Genomic DNA, 16,973 nt, shown 5'->3' on the forward strand with positions numbered 1-16,973 from the left:
GCGGTCGATATATATATACTATGCATATAACATTGCACAATCTCGTTCCCAGGGCCTCCACCAATTCTTGCACGCGGCGATTTGCCCCGGGCCCGAGGGAGGCTTGGACCCCCGGACGTGACGTCAGACTTCGCAATAAACCCCTGCCTCACCTCAGTCCAAAGTCTAGTAATCTTCTCCTCTCTGCAGATGTCCAGGGAAGAATTATGTTTCCACTGGCTTCTGTTACCCTGTACTTGTAGACTGCCGACCTGTTGGCTCAGTTGGTAGAGCACCGGGCTCCCGTGCGGGAGGTCGCGGGTTCAGCCCCGGTCGGACCACCACTCAGGGTCTTTAAATTAACTGAGGAGAAAAGTGCTGCCTTTGTAATGACATGGTTAGACTTTCTAGTCTTCTCGGATAAGGAAGATAAATCGTAGGTCCCGTCTCACAACCCTTGCTCATGATTACTTTGTGGGACGTTAAAGAACCCACACACTGTTCGCAAGAGTAGGGGACGTAGTTTCCGGTGTTGTGGTCTGGCCTTCTATCTTTCACATTCATGCTTGGATTAAGTGGGTGGGTGGGTGAGATCTACAATGGACCGGCTGAGGCGCCTTCACATGCTGACGTCCGATCTTACCCCATAGAAATGTAAACCGCCCTGAGACTTGGTGATATGTGCGGTATATAAGAATTCATTCATTCATTCATTCATTCATTCATTCATTCATTCATTCATTCATTCATTCATTCATTCATTCATTCATTCATTCATTCATTCATTCATTCATTCAGTCAGTCAGTCAGTCAGTCAGTCAGTCAGTCAGTCAGTCAGTCAGTCATTCATTCATTCATTCATTCATTCATTCATTCATTCATTCATTCATTCATTCATTCATTCATTCATTCACTCATTCACTTATTCATTCATTCATTCATTCCACAATCCCACTTCCCTTACTTCCATCTGTGAAGCCCTTCCAGTTTGCAGCTATCACGGTGTCCTCTGATGTCTCTGATTGGTAGTCTCCCCTGCAGTCAACTACTGCAATTTTTTAAATCACGTGCTCTCGCCATCTCTGTGGCGTCTCAATAGGACATTTTCACTATGGCGTCATTTGACTACAACTACCGGCTTCAGTTTTTTGTTTTCTCATGCTAATTAGAGCTATTGTTCTTTGCTCTCTCTGCTGATTACAAAATTTGAATTTAAAAAGGGGAAATGAATTCTGTTAGTTGTGGACAAATGACACTATCATGAAAATGGCCTATTTAGTCTTTTAAAAAATCATTCAAGGAAGTTGCTTGCCGTAATTCTATTGGTAAACTGTTCCACAACTGAGCTCCACTGTATGAGAAACTTTTCTTCAAATATATAATCGGTGCGCGGTTGTGGAAAAGTTAGGGTGTTTTCAGTATTCCTTAAATGATAAGAATATAAATTATCGCAAAAAACAAAGCTTGATCTTAAATATTTTGGTGTCATCCCATTTAAAGTTTTGTACATCATAATTGATTTCTTATCCAGTCTTTGATGACAGAATGAGGCAGATTAAAAACTGAGCTATACTTTCGGTTGACTTTTTACTGTCCAATATTTATAGTTCTTCTATTTTGTGTGATTGTCGAAAATATATGTCGATTGAACTGCCACCATCTGGATTCAGTAATGGCAAGCGCAACCTAGGGAGAACGTCAAATTACCTAAGGGGCCCCTCGTCAGGTTTGTATAGCATGTGGGAAGGAGGGGCGAGAAAAATATTTTTCCCCCTTTCTTCCTCCACTGCCCGGCCCCCTCGGTAGTTTTGGTAGTCTTGGTTGCACTCGCCATTACTGAACCAAGATGGCGGCAGTTCAGTCGGCGTGGCATACGACCTAGCTTCCCTCGCAGACGTTCTTTTGGCTCGTCACGAGGAGGAAAGCTTGCGTGACAAGCCAAAAGAGCGTCTGCGAGGGAGGCTACGTACGACCACGTGAGGCCTAAGGCTAGGCGGGTGAATCAAAAGCCGGGCCGAGTTCTCGCAGGCCAATCACTTTGAATCTCAATTCGTCAATTCGGGAGGGTAAACAGTCTGTACTTTGGGCCGTTTTGGTATGCTTTGGGATTTATAATTTCATCAGTTTTACGGGCCTGAGATTAATTTGGCTCGATTTCGCTAAAATATTCAAAAAAGTAAAAGTATGTGTAAGTTTATACCAAAAAGTGCTAACTGACAAAGGCCATGATGGCGACCACGAAAGATGACCTGCTGGTTTTATTATTGCTCTCTCTTTATATATTGCCGGTCGTAGCTATTTTTGAGGCCTCATCAGAACCGAAAAGTCTACAATGAGAATGATGTATTTTCAGTAGCTTTCAGTGGGTGACACAGGCATACTCGGAAACAGGAAATCCGAGTGCTCCTATCAGCTAGGAGTCGAACCTAAGACCTTCCGACTACTTAAGCTCGGATGCTCTTCCACTGAGCTACAGGAGACTCGTGGGAGCTAAGGCCATTAAACTAGGTTCATGGGACAAACATCCTACATACTGCTAGGATTGGAGTGTCAATGTGTGGTAGTTTTCCCGCGCTTCAGCGACCCAGGCCAGGTGGGAGGATGGCTTGCACCCATGTTTTCCCGCTCGGCACTGACATCTTGGCCTGGCCTGTCACTGGTTGTATATTTTCCCCTTCTTTGTTATTTGCGTTTGTTTTGATTGAGCAAATGCGATTATTATGGGGTTACAAGACCTTGGATAGAGTTTCCTCATAGCTGAGTTTTTTGTGCTCTCTCATTCCTCAGGGTATGAAAGTAATACCCACAGGAACGAAAAGAATGCACGCAAATATCGGAGCAACATCATCGATAAGTTTCTGTACGTAATGTAGACAACTTGACACGCAAGAGATGATTCTGAGATAAAAACCAGTTTTTGTACGTTATAGCTGTGTAATCGCGCTTAAGCTTATACAGCCTAGACGTTGCAAAGTATAATAAAAGTTACAAACTAAATGTGTGGAGAAAAATGCAACACCAGGGACGAGAATTCGTTACGTCTCACTTATGTTACGTCAACCAAAAAATGACTTGCCAGAAAACATCACCTTTCTAGAAAATAATTCTAATGACAAATGAAAATTGAACTTTGGCAACTAAGATGTAATAAAATATTGGTGGGGAAATTTAAAGACGAAAATAACAATCTAGAACATTTGGTCTTCTCAATAACACTTGTAATGACCCGTTCGTGTCGAACCAATCACAGGTGTCCTTTCCATTCGACGTGACACATTTCAACGACAAAAGAGTGTTTTGATTAGCTAAGAAAACGATTTACATTTCTATCGTCGTTCGACTACTTTATGCATAAATTTTCTGTGGTTGACCCTTGTTTTGAATATTGTGTTTCGTAATTCATCACGAGGCCCGGCCTTGGGTTATAAGCGGAATTTTTTCAGCCGTCGCCTTGCCTGGCATTCGACGACAACTTTTGTGAAGCAAGACGCTTGATCGAAGCTTAAGAAATCAAGCCCGGAATTTACCTTCGACAAAGATCAAACGTAAGTAAAATTCACTCTTGAAAGGGTCGCCATTAAACTAACTTCTCCGGTAAATATGAAATAAGGATATTCGAATTCGTCCCGATACGAAGTCACTTTTCTGCCTCCTTATATTTTACCGAATTCAGGGATCTCGAGATCTTAAGCGGTTTGTAGCACATAAAATCACTCGAGAAAACTTTTTCAATATGCTCTACTATACATCGAAGTCAATTAATCGAGAACTCGTACAAATCTGGTAGTTTTATTCTTCTCAGTTGTCAAAATCGATTTCTTTTTCCAGAATTGTGTTTTCAGGTTAATGACCGGTTTGATAATGTAAATAGTCTGAAACTTCGCTTAGGTTTAAGCCTTGCTACATTATACTTCTTTTTACGGTTTGTTCTGAGTGAGAGGAGACAAAAGATAAGTTCTTGTTCTTTGTTACTGTTGTCAAAAGAAATAGCGTCCATATTCAAAAAGTCGAATTCTAGTTCTCGTATTTTCAGCCTCAGTAGTCTCAAATTATAAAGTCAGTCGGAAATCAATATTGTACAGGGGTAAATATTTTTCACGGTTGCGGATTTGTGTTGATAAATTCAGCCTGTTACATGTCTGTGTTGTGTGTTTGAATAACAATTGGGACGGGTTTGGCGTGCCATTAGGAGATATTTACATGTGGTGCGCAAATAGGCGCAAATAGTGGCTGTGAACAACTCTTAAAATGATTTCCTACAAGTAGCACGAGCGGATATAGCCGCTTATATGAAATGTTCAAATGGAGATTAAAATGACATGGAAAATATGTTTATGTACCGTTCAACCTTCCGCTAATTATCTGAATAACGCGAGCAAAAAGTAATGAAAAGGGTACCCAAGAAAAGCCAGCGAACAAAGGGCACTTTAATAAGGTCCTGCTAATAAGATTTAACACTGTTATGTTTTTAGCGCAGATCGAGATCATGTTCAACCTTTCCTTTCCCGCCTATCGTATGATGGCTGCGTTCCTCTTGTATCAAATTGATATTCGAACGTTCTCGCCGCTTAACAAAGCTATATATAGCAATATTAGCCATATTGTTTTAAATTCTGCGGTTAAGTAATTTTATCGTCTATAGATTTCATTACTCATGTAGCAAAGGTCTTAAAAACGTATTTTATTTTTTGGCGATTCAAGAGTCATTCACTAATGTACTGAAAACGAAGTGGAAGTTTTTAATTTGGCGATTTGAAAAGCTTCCTTTCGTACAAATTTGCATATGAAAAACAAGACACTAGATGTTCCTAAATTTTCAAAATTGTTTCTTTTGTTTTCTACTTTTAGTTCTGCAGAATGCAAAACTTGTAGAAGTTGCAGTATCTTAGAAATTAGTTCTACTACTCTTAAATATTTTTATCGAATGTTTGCAATAAAGTAGTTTAGCGATTTCGGACTGTCTTTCGTTTCTTAGCAACAAGAATATGAAGCCTTTAATAACGAGTTAAGACAGAATCAATATTACAATAGTTGCCCTATTAGAAAACGCGTTTTAAATGTCCTTTGGATTCTCTTTTAAATGGCGCCAGGATTAAGGGTGATAAATGGACTACAGTACCATTTTAACCATTTATTTAAAACCAACTAATTACGAAAATACCGTTATTTAATTAAGTAGTAACAGTCTTGGTTGTAATCAAATCTGAAACGTAAGAATGAAAACAAATCTTGTTGTTTTATGATTTTTTATGCGATGAAAGGTAAAGCAGCTGAGATTGTTATACTGGGCAGTGTTCAAATTTGAACTGTAGAATTTTTATCTCGTGAAGAAACTGGAGAAATTCAGATTAAGTAGCACAAACTTTTGATCACGACACTTAAATTCCAAAATGGCGGACTTAATGGTTGGCATCTGTTCTCGTGCAGTAATTCATTTAAATATTCCTGCTTTCTGTCCGCAAAACCAAGTCTCAATTAATCGAAACTGGTGCAGTAAAATGTCACTTTGTCTAAAATAAGGAAAACATGAGATAATCTGTGAAACAGCAAGTTAGAGAGAGCTAGAAATTATAGCAGTACAACAGCTTCTAAACTGATAAGTTTCAAGTAGAGTGGTTTAAGATTACATGCTTGTATTAGTTCTTATCTGTAGATGAACTGATATGTAGTTTATAATTTTTGGGGGGATTTAAAGTATTTCAAACCAGTTTGATTTTTATTTCCCTTTGTCTCAGATTATGGTACTGGATATTGCACGAAGGAAAATAAACATCAAACTGATTTGAAAATTTTTGAATCCCCCAAATTTTAAACCACAACATATATCACCTCTAAAGGAAACACTTTTCTGATAATGATACAGCAAGAGTTTTGAGGCCTGTAATGACTCGGTTATTGTACAATATCAGTTGCAGTATCCAAGTGGAGCTAGGGCCAGACTTTTAAGAGAGGCGGGGCAAGTTTTGCGAGCAGCCAAGGTGTAAGCCTCTAGGGGGTTTGCTCCCCTAGAAAATTTTGAAATCTGGTAGATCTGAAATGTCATATTTTTAGTACTTGTTCAACGAAAAATCAGTCTTGTTCAATTATAACTTCTTTTATTGCTTACAAGTCAACATTAGTCATGCTCGCTCCTAGACCGTGCGATACCTGCACCAAGTATCACAATGCCTGCCTGCTCCTCTCTTCATTGCGGCATAAGAAACATAGTCGGAAAACAAACAGAACAAGAGGTCAAACTCAAAATGAAGAGAAAGCGAAAGCCACGTTACTCAAAATAAAGCAATCATAACTGGAAACAAGCGGCAGTTAAACGATTGACCGCTATTCAGTTGGTATGAATTTTTTCACACTTCATAGTATACCACGCTACTAAAATATACACAAGAAGCTAAATTGGTCGGCTGCTCCCGCCGTGATGAAGATGGAGTGTGGAGGCCTTCCAGCTATTCTAACCAAAACTTACGACCGTTGCAGACCTGGGTGCATGATAACGGAAATTACGACTTTAAAAGAGCCGGGTTTGGATGTCTGTGAGCCGAGTTGCCATTCGAGCTTGTTTTAAGTTTTCGCATCCCAGCCGCATTCGAGACTGTGACACCCAAATTTACTTTTAAAACAAATTGCCCTCAGGAATCATTTGACTGATTTTCCCCAAAATTTGTTCACCTTGTGATGGTTGAGCTTTGATGCAATTGCAAATGGTATTTGGAGATTATTTTTGAACTAACAGCATTTTTTTAATTTCGGGATAAAATTTAGAGGAGACGAGTGCCTCGTCCGTGATCCTTACACTAGCCACTACCCTGAAGGGAAACAAGTTTTTCTGTATCCAACGACAAACTGGTATCTGTTCAAGATCAGGGCCCAGTTGCTCAAAGCATGGTTAGCGCTAACCCGGGTTAAATAGCATGACAACCTATAGGGTTTAATACCTCTTAACCGATGGTTAGCGCTAACTCAGCCCAGCCGGGAGGAGAGGTTTGAAGCTCCTCAATCAGTAACAAATTGATTTCAACAGTTTCCGAGAATAATGGATTAGTTTTATTTTAAATAGTAACATCTAACTCAAATTTGCACAATCAAGGCAATTACTGTCCCGTACAGATGTAAGAAACACAATTTTCGGTTCGAGATAGCGAAAGGTTTGCGAAAGCCAATAGCAAAGGAAAAAAGGTTCCTAAACCGGTAAGAAAGCAACTGAGATGACCGGCAGGAGCCTTAAACGGTGTAAAAGAACTCAAGCTGTTCCACACTGCTGTGACATGATTAAATGCATTTAGCATCCTCACCACAAATCGTCTTATAAACATACCCCAGAAAAGCCTATTAAAAACCTATTGTGAGCAGTGGCCGCTAAGGATGCCATACCGACCACATGCTGACGAAAAGTATTCAGTTAATTATTTGTTTTCTTAAGATAATTTGTTTTTTTTGACAAGTGCTTCTGATATTCTGTACTAAACGACAACTCTATAACCAATAAATCATACTCTCGTTTTCCAAACAATCGAGTTTTTACCACAGCTTCAGTAAACAAACGTTTTTCGGTCGCTAAAGCTGACCAATGGTGTTTACACCCGTCTCGTAAAGCTCACTTGTTTTATGATACGAAGAATATTTTCACGAAAGGAGCAGTTGAAAACATTTCTTTAAAAAGCGGGATAAGTTTATTAATAATAATAACGATTTAAAAAGATTTTTATAGTTTTTGTTTTCGATCCTCGACTTTTATCTTAGGCCAGCTACGATAGAAATTAAAGGAGAGGATTGAATCAATAAAGAATATTGAATCACTTTTGGAGACAAATCATCCAACCTTTCAGTTTAGTTTGCAGTCTGCTGGTGGTTGAGCAAGGCATAACTTTCTTATGCAGTTTTTAAATATGCTGTCAGTCAGCCCGTCACCTGCTTCAAATAATAATATCGTGTTGTGTAAACAGCTCTTGACAACAGTGACAAAAATAAATTCAGACGAAGATTTTGTCACGTCCTTCAGCTGTCCGTCGTTAAGGTGACTTGTCAGCGCTCGCCCTTTGGCAAGACTGTCTTTATTCTCAGCTAGAATGTTTCAAAACGACGAGGATGCCAGGCAAAATGTTGTTGAAGCAAACCGGTTAATGGTTATCTAAGTGTATAAACAGGTACGGTGTAAAGCATAGTTTGTTAAAACGAAAGAATCGATCCGGCGAAGCTAGGCAAACAAACGACATTTCAAATACCGGTGTTAGCGCAATCAGGCCTTCTTTAAACTACAGGCAACGCATCCGAACACAAAACTAAGGCAAATTTAGTGTTCTTCGATTTGTTTATAGTAGAAACGTCTTCCTTTTTTGAGTCCTAAAAAGGAGTATTTCCATGAAAGTGGTACGGTTCATTTTCTAATCAGGTTTTGGCGACTCCATCACCTCTAGTCCTTGTGACTCAAATTTGTTTTACGAGAAAACTGTCTAAAACCACGTATCATTGCGAGTGATGTCGGTCCGAACTCGATTTGTTATAGTTTGACGACTGTACGGTACTAAGATTCTCTCCTGGCACGAAAACGTTTAATAACTTGCAATGCGCACGCGGATTGTAACACCGATTTAAACGCGCTGTGACTATAGACTATTCATTTCGCACTCAGTTTAGCTTTAGGTTTAACTAAATCATTCGTGTCTTTACTAAATTTCTGATCCGTTTTTGTTGCTGTTTACAATATTATTTTGCCTTTTAAAAGAATATGGTTGTTTGAGGTTTGTATTGTGTTAAGTTTTCTTTCGTCATTAAATATAGCTTATCTTCAACATACTCTTTGAATATAGGTACGCAATGAATTTTGTACACAGATTTAAAATTATGCCAGCTTTTTATATTTAATTCGCCTAGAGACATCAAACTATAGTTATGCTCGCTGTAAAACGGAAAAGGCGTTAATTTCTTTCGCTCTGCGGTAGAATATTGCATAAATATTTCATAACTTTCAAGTCGTCTTTATGCAAGTGGTCTGGCTAGCTGGGCCTTTCTTGGCCGCGTTACGCTCTGGAAATTTCTCACACGCGGGCCATTAGTAACGAATTCAAAGTCAGTTCTAGCAGGTACTTATTGCATTGTAATTGCTTCGCTTCAGTGAATTCCAGAGTACTTCCTTTTGTGAAGACAAAAACATATTTGCATCATTCCCACAACAGAGCGTGGGAACCGGATAACCTAACGTCCGTTGTGTTTCTATCGCCCGGTTCCAGCGCTTTTTATGCGTTAGGTTTTAAAACTCCTGGGAGCTTTTTAAGACCCTTTTTGTGAGTGTAAGCCGCAAAACCAATCAGACATTCAAGACGAGATTTGCTGCATAATTTTACGTGGGAAAAAGACATCGACATTAACTGAAATCGATTGACATATAAAACTGAAATCAATTGAGTCATCACAAGTCTAAATCCACTTCGGTCAAAGATGGGTCTACGAGACAAGGAAATTACGGACACACTAAGGTAACCTTCGATTAGAACTAAATTAGATTTTCTTAATAATTCAGTTAACAATTTTTTCAGGTACAGTTATTATATTTTTTTTTTAGTTTGCTAGAAACGCTTAGGAAAGAAATCTATGAGGATTTTTAGTTTTATATCTTGTCTCGCTATTTGTTTATCTTCCCAAACTGCAGCTGTGCGCGTTTTGAAGCCATTTTCATTGCAATTTCATTCATTGTGCCCTTAATTTTATTAGTATCTATCGTTGACGTAATACCTTTCACCGCCTCTCTCGCTTTTGCATGTTGTTCACGTTTCTAAATCGTTCTTTTTTGTGCTATCGAAATTCAGTTGTTGTCAGTGTTGATCCCGCATTCACTCCCAGTGTTAAAACTCTGAGCTAGTGGATGGGAATCCTAAAGTGAGTTTCTTTTTAAACACATACAAAAGACATCTCAAGTAAATGACATTATAGACGTTGTAACGTACAAGACATTCAAATGAATTCCGGTCTTTCATTTCCCTGAGTACTGTCATCTGTTCCCACGTTTGCTCGATGGGATGAAAATCCCAAAGTGTGAATATTCAAATGAAAGCCACTGAGCAGTACTTTCCTGCGGTGCTGTTTATTATGCTGTACAAGGTGGTTCTAACTTTTGGGTCTGTGGATAAAATCCTAAAGTGTGACCATCCAAATGAAAGCTGCTGAGCAGTACTTTCCTGTGGTGCTTTTTATTATGCTGTACAAGGTGGTTCTAACTTTTGGGTCTGTGGATGAAATCCTAAAGGGTGACCATCCAAATGAAAGCTACTGAGCAGTACTTTCCTGTGGTGCTTTTTATTATGCTGTACAAGGTGGTTCTAACTTTTGGGTCTGTGGATGAAATCCTAAAGTGTGACCATCCAAATGAAAGATGCTGAGCAGTACTTTTCCGTTGTTCTGTTTGTTATGCTGTACAAAGTGGCTCTAACTTTCAGCCTGTCGACAAAATCCTAAAGTATGGCCTTGCAAATGAAACTATTGAACTATACCAATTCCTGTAGTACTGCTTATTACACAGGTAGCCCAAGCTCGAAATATGAGCGCTAGTTACGCAACGGTTGAAAAATATAAGGATTTGTATGGGAAATAAACACAGGCTAACCAAGCGCACTATTAGTAATCACGGACGTGACTCTTGCTGATAAGCGGTGTTGTGTTACAAGTATTTCGAAATATTCGATCTATAAGGGTTTGTATGGGAACTCAACGGTTTTGCTTCGAAAATTCATAAAAGTGTATATTTTGCAAATAAAATCAACTTACCCTTTTCCCTTGTGTATTACTTGGCGTTTGCTGGCTCCTCAGGTCGATCTGGTGCGATTTCAGCGAGTTATCGTCATTTTAGTTTTCACTGCCGATACTGAGTATCTGAAAACTAAAATGACGATAACTCGCTGAAATCGCACCAGATCGACCTGAGGAGCCAGCAAACGCCAAGTAATACACAAGGGAAAAGGGTAAGTTGATTTTATTTGCAAAATATACACTTTTATGAATTTTCGAAGCAAAACCGTTGAGTTCCCATACAAACCCTTATAGATCGAATATTTCGAAATACTTGTAACACAACACCGCTTATCAGCAAGAGTCACGTCCGTGATTACTAATAGTGCGCTTGGTTAGCCTGTGGAAATAAACGGTTTATTTTAGAGTCTAAAAATATGAACGAATTCTTAAATAAAAATCACCCACTTTATTTCTCTTGTGTATGTCTTGCCTGCTATGTGGTTTTTAAGGCGATTTAGCGCGATTCCAGTGAGTTTTAGTACCATCGCTCTCTCTCTATATATCCTTTCAACTTGGTTCTTAGAGAGAGAGCGATGGAACTAAAGCTCACTGGAATCGCGCTAAATCGCCCTAAAAACCACATAGCAGGCAAAACATACACAAGAGAAATAAAGTGGGTGATTTTTATTTAAGAATTCGTTCATATTTTTAGCCTCTAAAATAAACCGTTTATTTCCCATACAAATCCTTATATTTTTCAACCGTTGCGTAACTAGCGCTCATATTTCGAGCTTGGGCTACCTGTGCTTATTATGATACACAAGGTGGCTCTATCTTTTCATTCTGAAATCCTAATTAAAGTGCGAAAATTCAAATGAACGCTATCAAGTAGTACTTGCGCTGTTTATTATGTTGTAAGACAAAGAGGTGGTTCTAACTTTTTAGTCTGTGGGCAAAATCCTAAAGTGTGACCATTCAAATGAACGCTATCAAGCAGTTCTTTCCTGTGAAGCTGCATGTTTACTATGTTGTACAAGGTGGTTCTAAATTTTGAGTCTTTGGTTGAAACCCTAAAGTGTTTACAGCGGTTACCAATAACACGCGACCCACGGCATTCAAAAGAGTCGGATAAAGTTGCGTTTTGGTGGACGTCTATCAAAGAAAAGCCGTTGAAATTATTTTGAATTCTGACAAGATTCCAAGGTAACCCTGCAAGAAACTAAGAATTTCACCTCGCTAAGAGAAGGTAAACTTTATTAAAATTGATTCTCCAGCCAGATCAAGCGCAAATAAAAGGTATTTTTGAATTAAAAATTTCGATTTTCACTGCACGTGATAATTTGCTCACTTGCACGCATCGTCAGGTGTAGCGATTTCAAATGTTTCATAAAAAATACGGCTTCGTCTAAACAATGCGCATTTTTTGGATAACCTGTCTTGGAAATAAACTTTCATAAAGTTTACCATCCGTCAGCGGATAAAACTGTCAATATCTTCGTTCTGTTGCCTTGAAACGTTCTCAGAATTCAAAACAATTTCAACGGCTTTTCTTTGATTGACGTCCACCAAAACGCATCTTTATCGGAGTCTTTTGAAGGCGATAGGTCGCGTGTTGTTCGTAACCGCTGTAAATGAAAACTGCTGAGTAGTTCTTACATGTGGCACTGTTTATTATGCTATACAAGATGATTCTGTGGCTGAAATCCTAAATTGTGACCATTCAAATGAAAGCTGCTGAGGAGTACTTTCCCCGTTTCCCGTGGTACTGTTTCAGTTATGCTATACAAGATTGTTCTCATTTTTCAGTCTGTGGATGAAATCATAAACAGTGTGACCACTGAAGTGAAAGTTACCAAGAAGTACTTTTCAAACATTTTTGAGTTAAAACCTTGGGCCCTTGAGGTAGTGCTGGGGTTACTTTTGTTGACCAGCAGTGTTTAATTGTAAGAAGCTTATACTTGTTTGTTTTTTCCACTAGTCCCGGAAACATGCGAGCCTATACTGACAGTAGTGATCTGCAACGATCCTATCCTTGGCAAAGAGAAAAACGAGATGATCTTTCTCATAGCTGGGGAGGAGAACGATGGAACCAAGACTACAACAACGACAAGTCTCAGTACATGAACGGACCAACAACACCACGCTCGCCATGCAAAAAGTACATTTCTGTCGTCTCCGAAGGCAACTACTTCATCGCCTCCAAGGCTCCGCTGCCCGATCGCATTGAGCTGCGAATGTGTGGTACCTCTGGACTCGTTCAGAGCAACCGTTCCCTGTCTATACCAGATCTGTATCGCGTCAAGATGAGACCAATACCGGAAGTGGTCGAGGATACCGTGGATGCAGTACGGCGTGAAGACGTCCATCTTGAAGGCTCCTGTCCATTGCATGATCACTCGCCAAGAAATGGCAATCTAAAGGAGATGTATGTCTCCCAGTATACTCACCACTTTGATCCCAATGAGCCTCGTTCTCATATCGCCGGATGGAAGGTTGACATAGAGCCAAATGGCATTCCACATCGTCGTTCCCGCATGTGCGTACTCAATAATCCCGTCGTTTCGGGATCCCGAAAGAGGCCCGAGCGTCCGAAATCTGCGCCTCCGACGCTGGCTTACGAAGAAGATATTTTCGTAGACAACATTGAAGACGACAGGCTATCGTCCGCCACTCTTCCTACCTTTTATCGGGGTTATTCCGAGTCTATACGAAGTACTGACGACTTATCGACCCGTTTGAAAGATCTGATGATCGATGCCCCGACTCCAGAGTACCCCAACGACGACAGCTCCTTCGGCTACGATCCGAGCGATGACGCGTCGGAGACATCTTCGTCGTTTTATCAGAGCACTTACAAAAAGAGAGATCCCGCCAAGTTTAGCTTCAGCCGACCGAAGTTACTCCGACTCTCCGCCGACTTTCCCGGGGTCAGAAACTTGGAAAAGATGCGCCGAAAGCGACAAAGTATGGGCTCTTCATCAACTGGTTCCATGTCATCTCTGTCGCCTTCTCCCTCCACTGGAGAGTACGGATTTTTCGTGGCGCTTACATCAAAGGAGGAAGCTCCTCAACTGAGGCACGGAAGGTACTACTCCATGAGCTAAGTTAAACGTGGCTGGCAAGACTTGTTTGACACTGAGATAACGTTTAAGTATAGACTTATGGCGAGCAAACAAGTAATCGAGTAAGAGAACATACCGTGATAACGGCTGAATTGTTTCCCTATATTATATTTATCTACTTATAAGCCCTAACGTAATAATTAAATTGCAGCTTCGGGGACGGGGACAAACTGAATTATCGCTGACAAATCTGGCAGCTGAGAAATATTTTACAACACCAAGTATCAACATTTGGTGCCCTACATAAAAGAGAAGTTTTCAGCAGCAAAATAAATTCACAGGAGGGTTCTGCACATGCGTAGAACGTTCAACGGATGTGAACTTGTCCCCAGTGCTTTCCGAAGAAATCATTAGATCTGAGGTCCATCCCAGCCAAGGATACCACAGACTCTGACAAAGAGATTACTTTTCTCAAGTAACATGACGATTAACAACAGCGAGTAAATACGTGAAAGATCGAGAGGATCACTCCAACCGAAGACTTTTCTCCTCCCATTGCGGTTAAAATGTAATAGCTTTCAAAGTTCCAAGCTCCTGGCCTGTAAAACTGAAATGGGAAAGAAAAATTTAAGGTTACGTTGTTTAAACAAACTTCGAACCTTCTGTTGTTGCTAAGAAAGGGTGTGTAAGCTACTAGTTGACATAATAAACATTTATGCTTTAATGTAACATATTATGTACTTAACGGGATCTTTTCACACTGCATTAATGCACACCTGGTTTCGTTTTATTTACTAGTAAAGTTGTTGAGGACCATCAGCTGATTTCAACTGTTCTGGTTTCTTCACTCGTTTAGAATCCTCCGAGGGGGGTGGGGAGAGGCAGGTGAGGGGAGCCGATTGAATACCTTTGGTTAAAACCCATGAGTGGTGTCACTTAGAAGACCGCTCCTTTTTTACTCGTGAATACGCGCATGCGTAATGAACAAGTTATCGTAACGTGAGGCGAATAGGCGATTTCCGAGTCACTGTGAACCTCATTATCAAAGAGAGGCTAGTGCAAAAGCTTTTCATGTGAAAGTTAGTTTTGTTTTCATATGAATGAAATAAAAACTTTGCACTTAGCCCCGCTTTCATAATGAAGTTCACAACAACTCGGAAATGGCCTACTTCAATCGCTCGCTCGATCACTCGATCAATTGCTCGCTCGTTCGCTCAGTATGTCGTAAACTTTTGGCAAATTTGGCGAGTTCTCACGGCTCTCTCTCTCTCCTCCTTCAGTTAAAATACAGGGTTTTGGAGTTCGAAATTAAATAAAATAGTCCAAAGATCACTCGACCGCGGAAAAAAGGATTTTGAGGATTTTGAAATGATGAACTGCACAAGCTCTCGAATGATTAAACCAAAGCGCGAACTTCACATACATTTTAAATACTGGAAAAGGGAACGCTACATTACGGTGGTTGTTGTTTTCACTACCGGAAATGCAAAAAAAAAAAAAACGTTAATTAACTTTAAAAATTCAAGGCAATTCCGTGGGTGAAAGGCTAAGGGTAAAATAGGAAACTAAAACTTCAGCTTCGCAATAAATTTCATTCGGGGTCCAGTGTGAGCGATAAGATCGATTCACCAGAACAAATGTTAACACTGAAAGTTTGCTAATGTATAGCGACAATCATCGCAAACGCTTGATGTATTGCTATATTTACGTTCACTTGGATAAAGCCAAACCAGCAACTTTAGCAAGATTGAGAGCTTCTTCCGATGTTATAAAACGCCATAGAGGCCGTCCTTTGAACGCAGAAAGGAATACAGTGTAATACGATGCTGAAAACAGCAAGATTTAGGTCGGGTGCTAGGCAACCAAAATCATTCACATTTGTCAAGTTTCATTCAGCAACAACACGGCGCAAGGATAAAAGTACAAGGGTTCCTGGTAGAAAAGCTGGACGCTTTTTTTGCAGACCTCTCAAGTCCGCGGCTCACGATTTTGCCCTGACACTCAAGGTTTTCAGTTCAGTCTCACGACGAGACACAAAAATCTCACGATAAACAGAGTCACAAGCTGAAAGGATACAATGTCCTTCTATAATTTCATTTTTGACTTTCTTGCGCCAACTCTGTGCAGATCAATTCATAGTTAGTAAACAACCCTAAGCACACAAGTGCCTGAAAATGGGTTATTCCTACTCCAGACTGCCGAGAAATGCACTTGTTCATTGGCGCCATTTCTATCGGCCTACCCAAACAATCCCATAATCCCTCACTCGTACCACAGTGGCCTGATCCAGGGGTACAAGATTCAGTGAAGAAAATAGTACCCAGAACGCCCTGGTAAGCAGGAAAATCTACGCAATTTAGCCGGCAAATAAAATACAGCTTGGGCAACACGATCCACCTACACCGTCCTTACCTTTTCCTGGGTTAAAATTGACAGTAGCAATACTGTTGGGAATCGGCAGCGCGCGTACGCCAAGTTCACCTCTGCCGCCCGAGAAATGTTATCGAGTGTCTGAAATTTGCTGGCAAGGATAAACATCCAAACATACGAGTCTTACTCACAATTGGTAAGTAAGTAAAAGTAAGTAGGATCCTTTATTTAAACGCGATGAGAATAAAAGCATTACATGCTTGAAGGGTCGCGTGTAACTATTACCTAATTAACCTATAAAAAGAAGTACATAAAATACATCAAATGGATAAATAAAGGATAAAGTTAAAAGTATGACAATGCAAAATGTACTTTTGTAATTTTTATGCACTAGTAAATCTGAATTCCCTAAATGTGGGATCAGATTGCACCTTTCTGTGAAATTATAAAATAATCTGCGACAAAATTCCATAACACAACGCCTTTATACTGAATATAATTTTCCATAAAATAGGTGGAAGTCGTGGAAAAACGGCCTTTTTATATCCTCTCAAGTCATACGGACTGTTGCACCATACAGCTAAATCGGAAATCGTTGAGTGCATGTTATCGCTAACTATGTTGTAATGGTTGTATACTCCCCGTCAGTTATGCTGAAGCTGAGCAATACGAGGAACCAAGTCGACGTATCTCAAAAAAACAAGATGTCCGAAGAGCGCCTGTCAAGAAAGCCGTTAACCTGAGGCAATCCTTTTTATAACGGTCCCGAACAGTAAATGTGGCAATTGCGTATATGAACACAAAGAACCAACAGAAAGCAAAGCAAAGTCCCTTAGATGTAGC

The 16,973-nt window shown here is 40.0% G+C and overlaps 1 protein-coding gene across 2 annotated transcripts; it reads left to right on the forward strand.

Annotated features, from left to right (window-relative positions):
- The first annotated feature begins 3,310 nt into the window (after positions 1 to 3,310).
- On the forward strand, positions 3,311 to 14,579 carry LOC146460979 (uncharacterized). Of its 2 annotated transcripts, none has more exons than XM_085087300.1 (2): positions 3,311 to 3,524; positions 12,677 to 14,579. In XM_085087300.1, the coding sequence occupies exon 2, from the start codon at positions 12,687 to 12,689 to the stop codon at positions 13,800 to 13,802; it is 1,116 nt and encodes a 371-aa protein (XP_084943426.1). In that variant the 5' UTR covers positions 3,311 to 3,524; positions 12,677 to 12,686; the 3' UTR covers positions 13,803 to 14,579. The 2 variants fall into 2 exon arrangements, with proteins under 2 accessions (XP_084943426.1, XP_084943427.1); XM_085087301.1 differs by lacking the exon at positions 3,311 to 3,524 and adding an exon at positions 7,927 to 8,120.
- The last annotated feature ends 2,394 nt before the right edge of the window (positions 14,580 to 16,973 follow it).

Source organism: Pavona decussata, unplaced genomic scaffold, assembly GCF_977016875.1.
Source record: "Pavona decussata unplaced genomic scaffold, jaPavDecu1.1 SCAFFOLD_202, whole genome shotgun sequence".
Classification (NCBI taxonomy): Eukaryota; Metazoa; Cnidaria; class Anthozoa; order Scleractinia; family Agariciidae; genus Pavona; species Pavona decussata.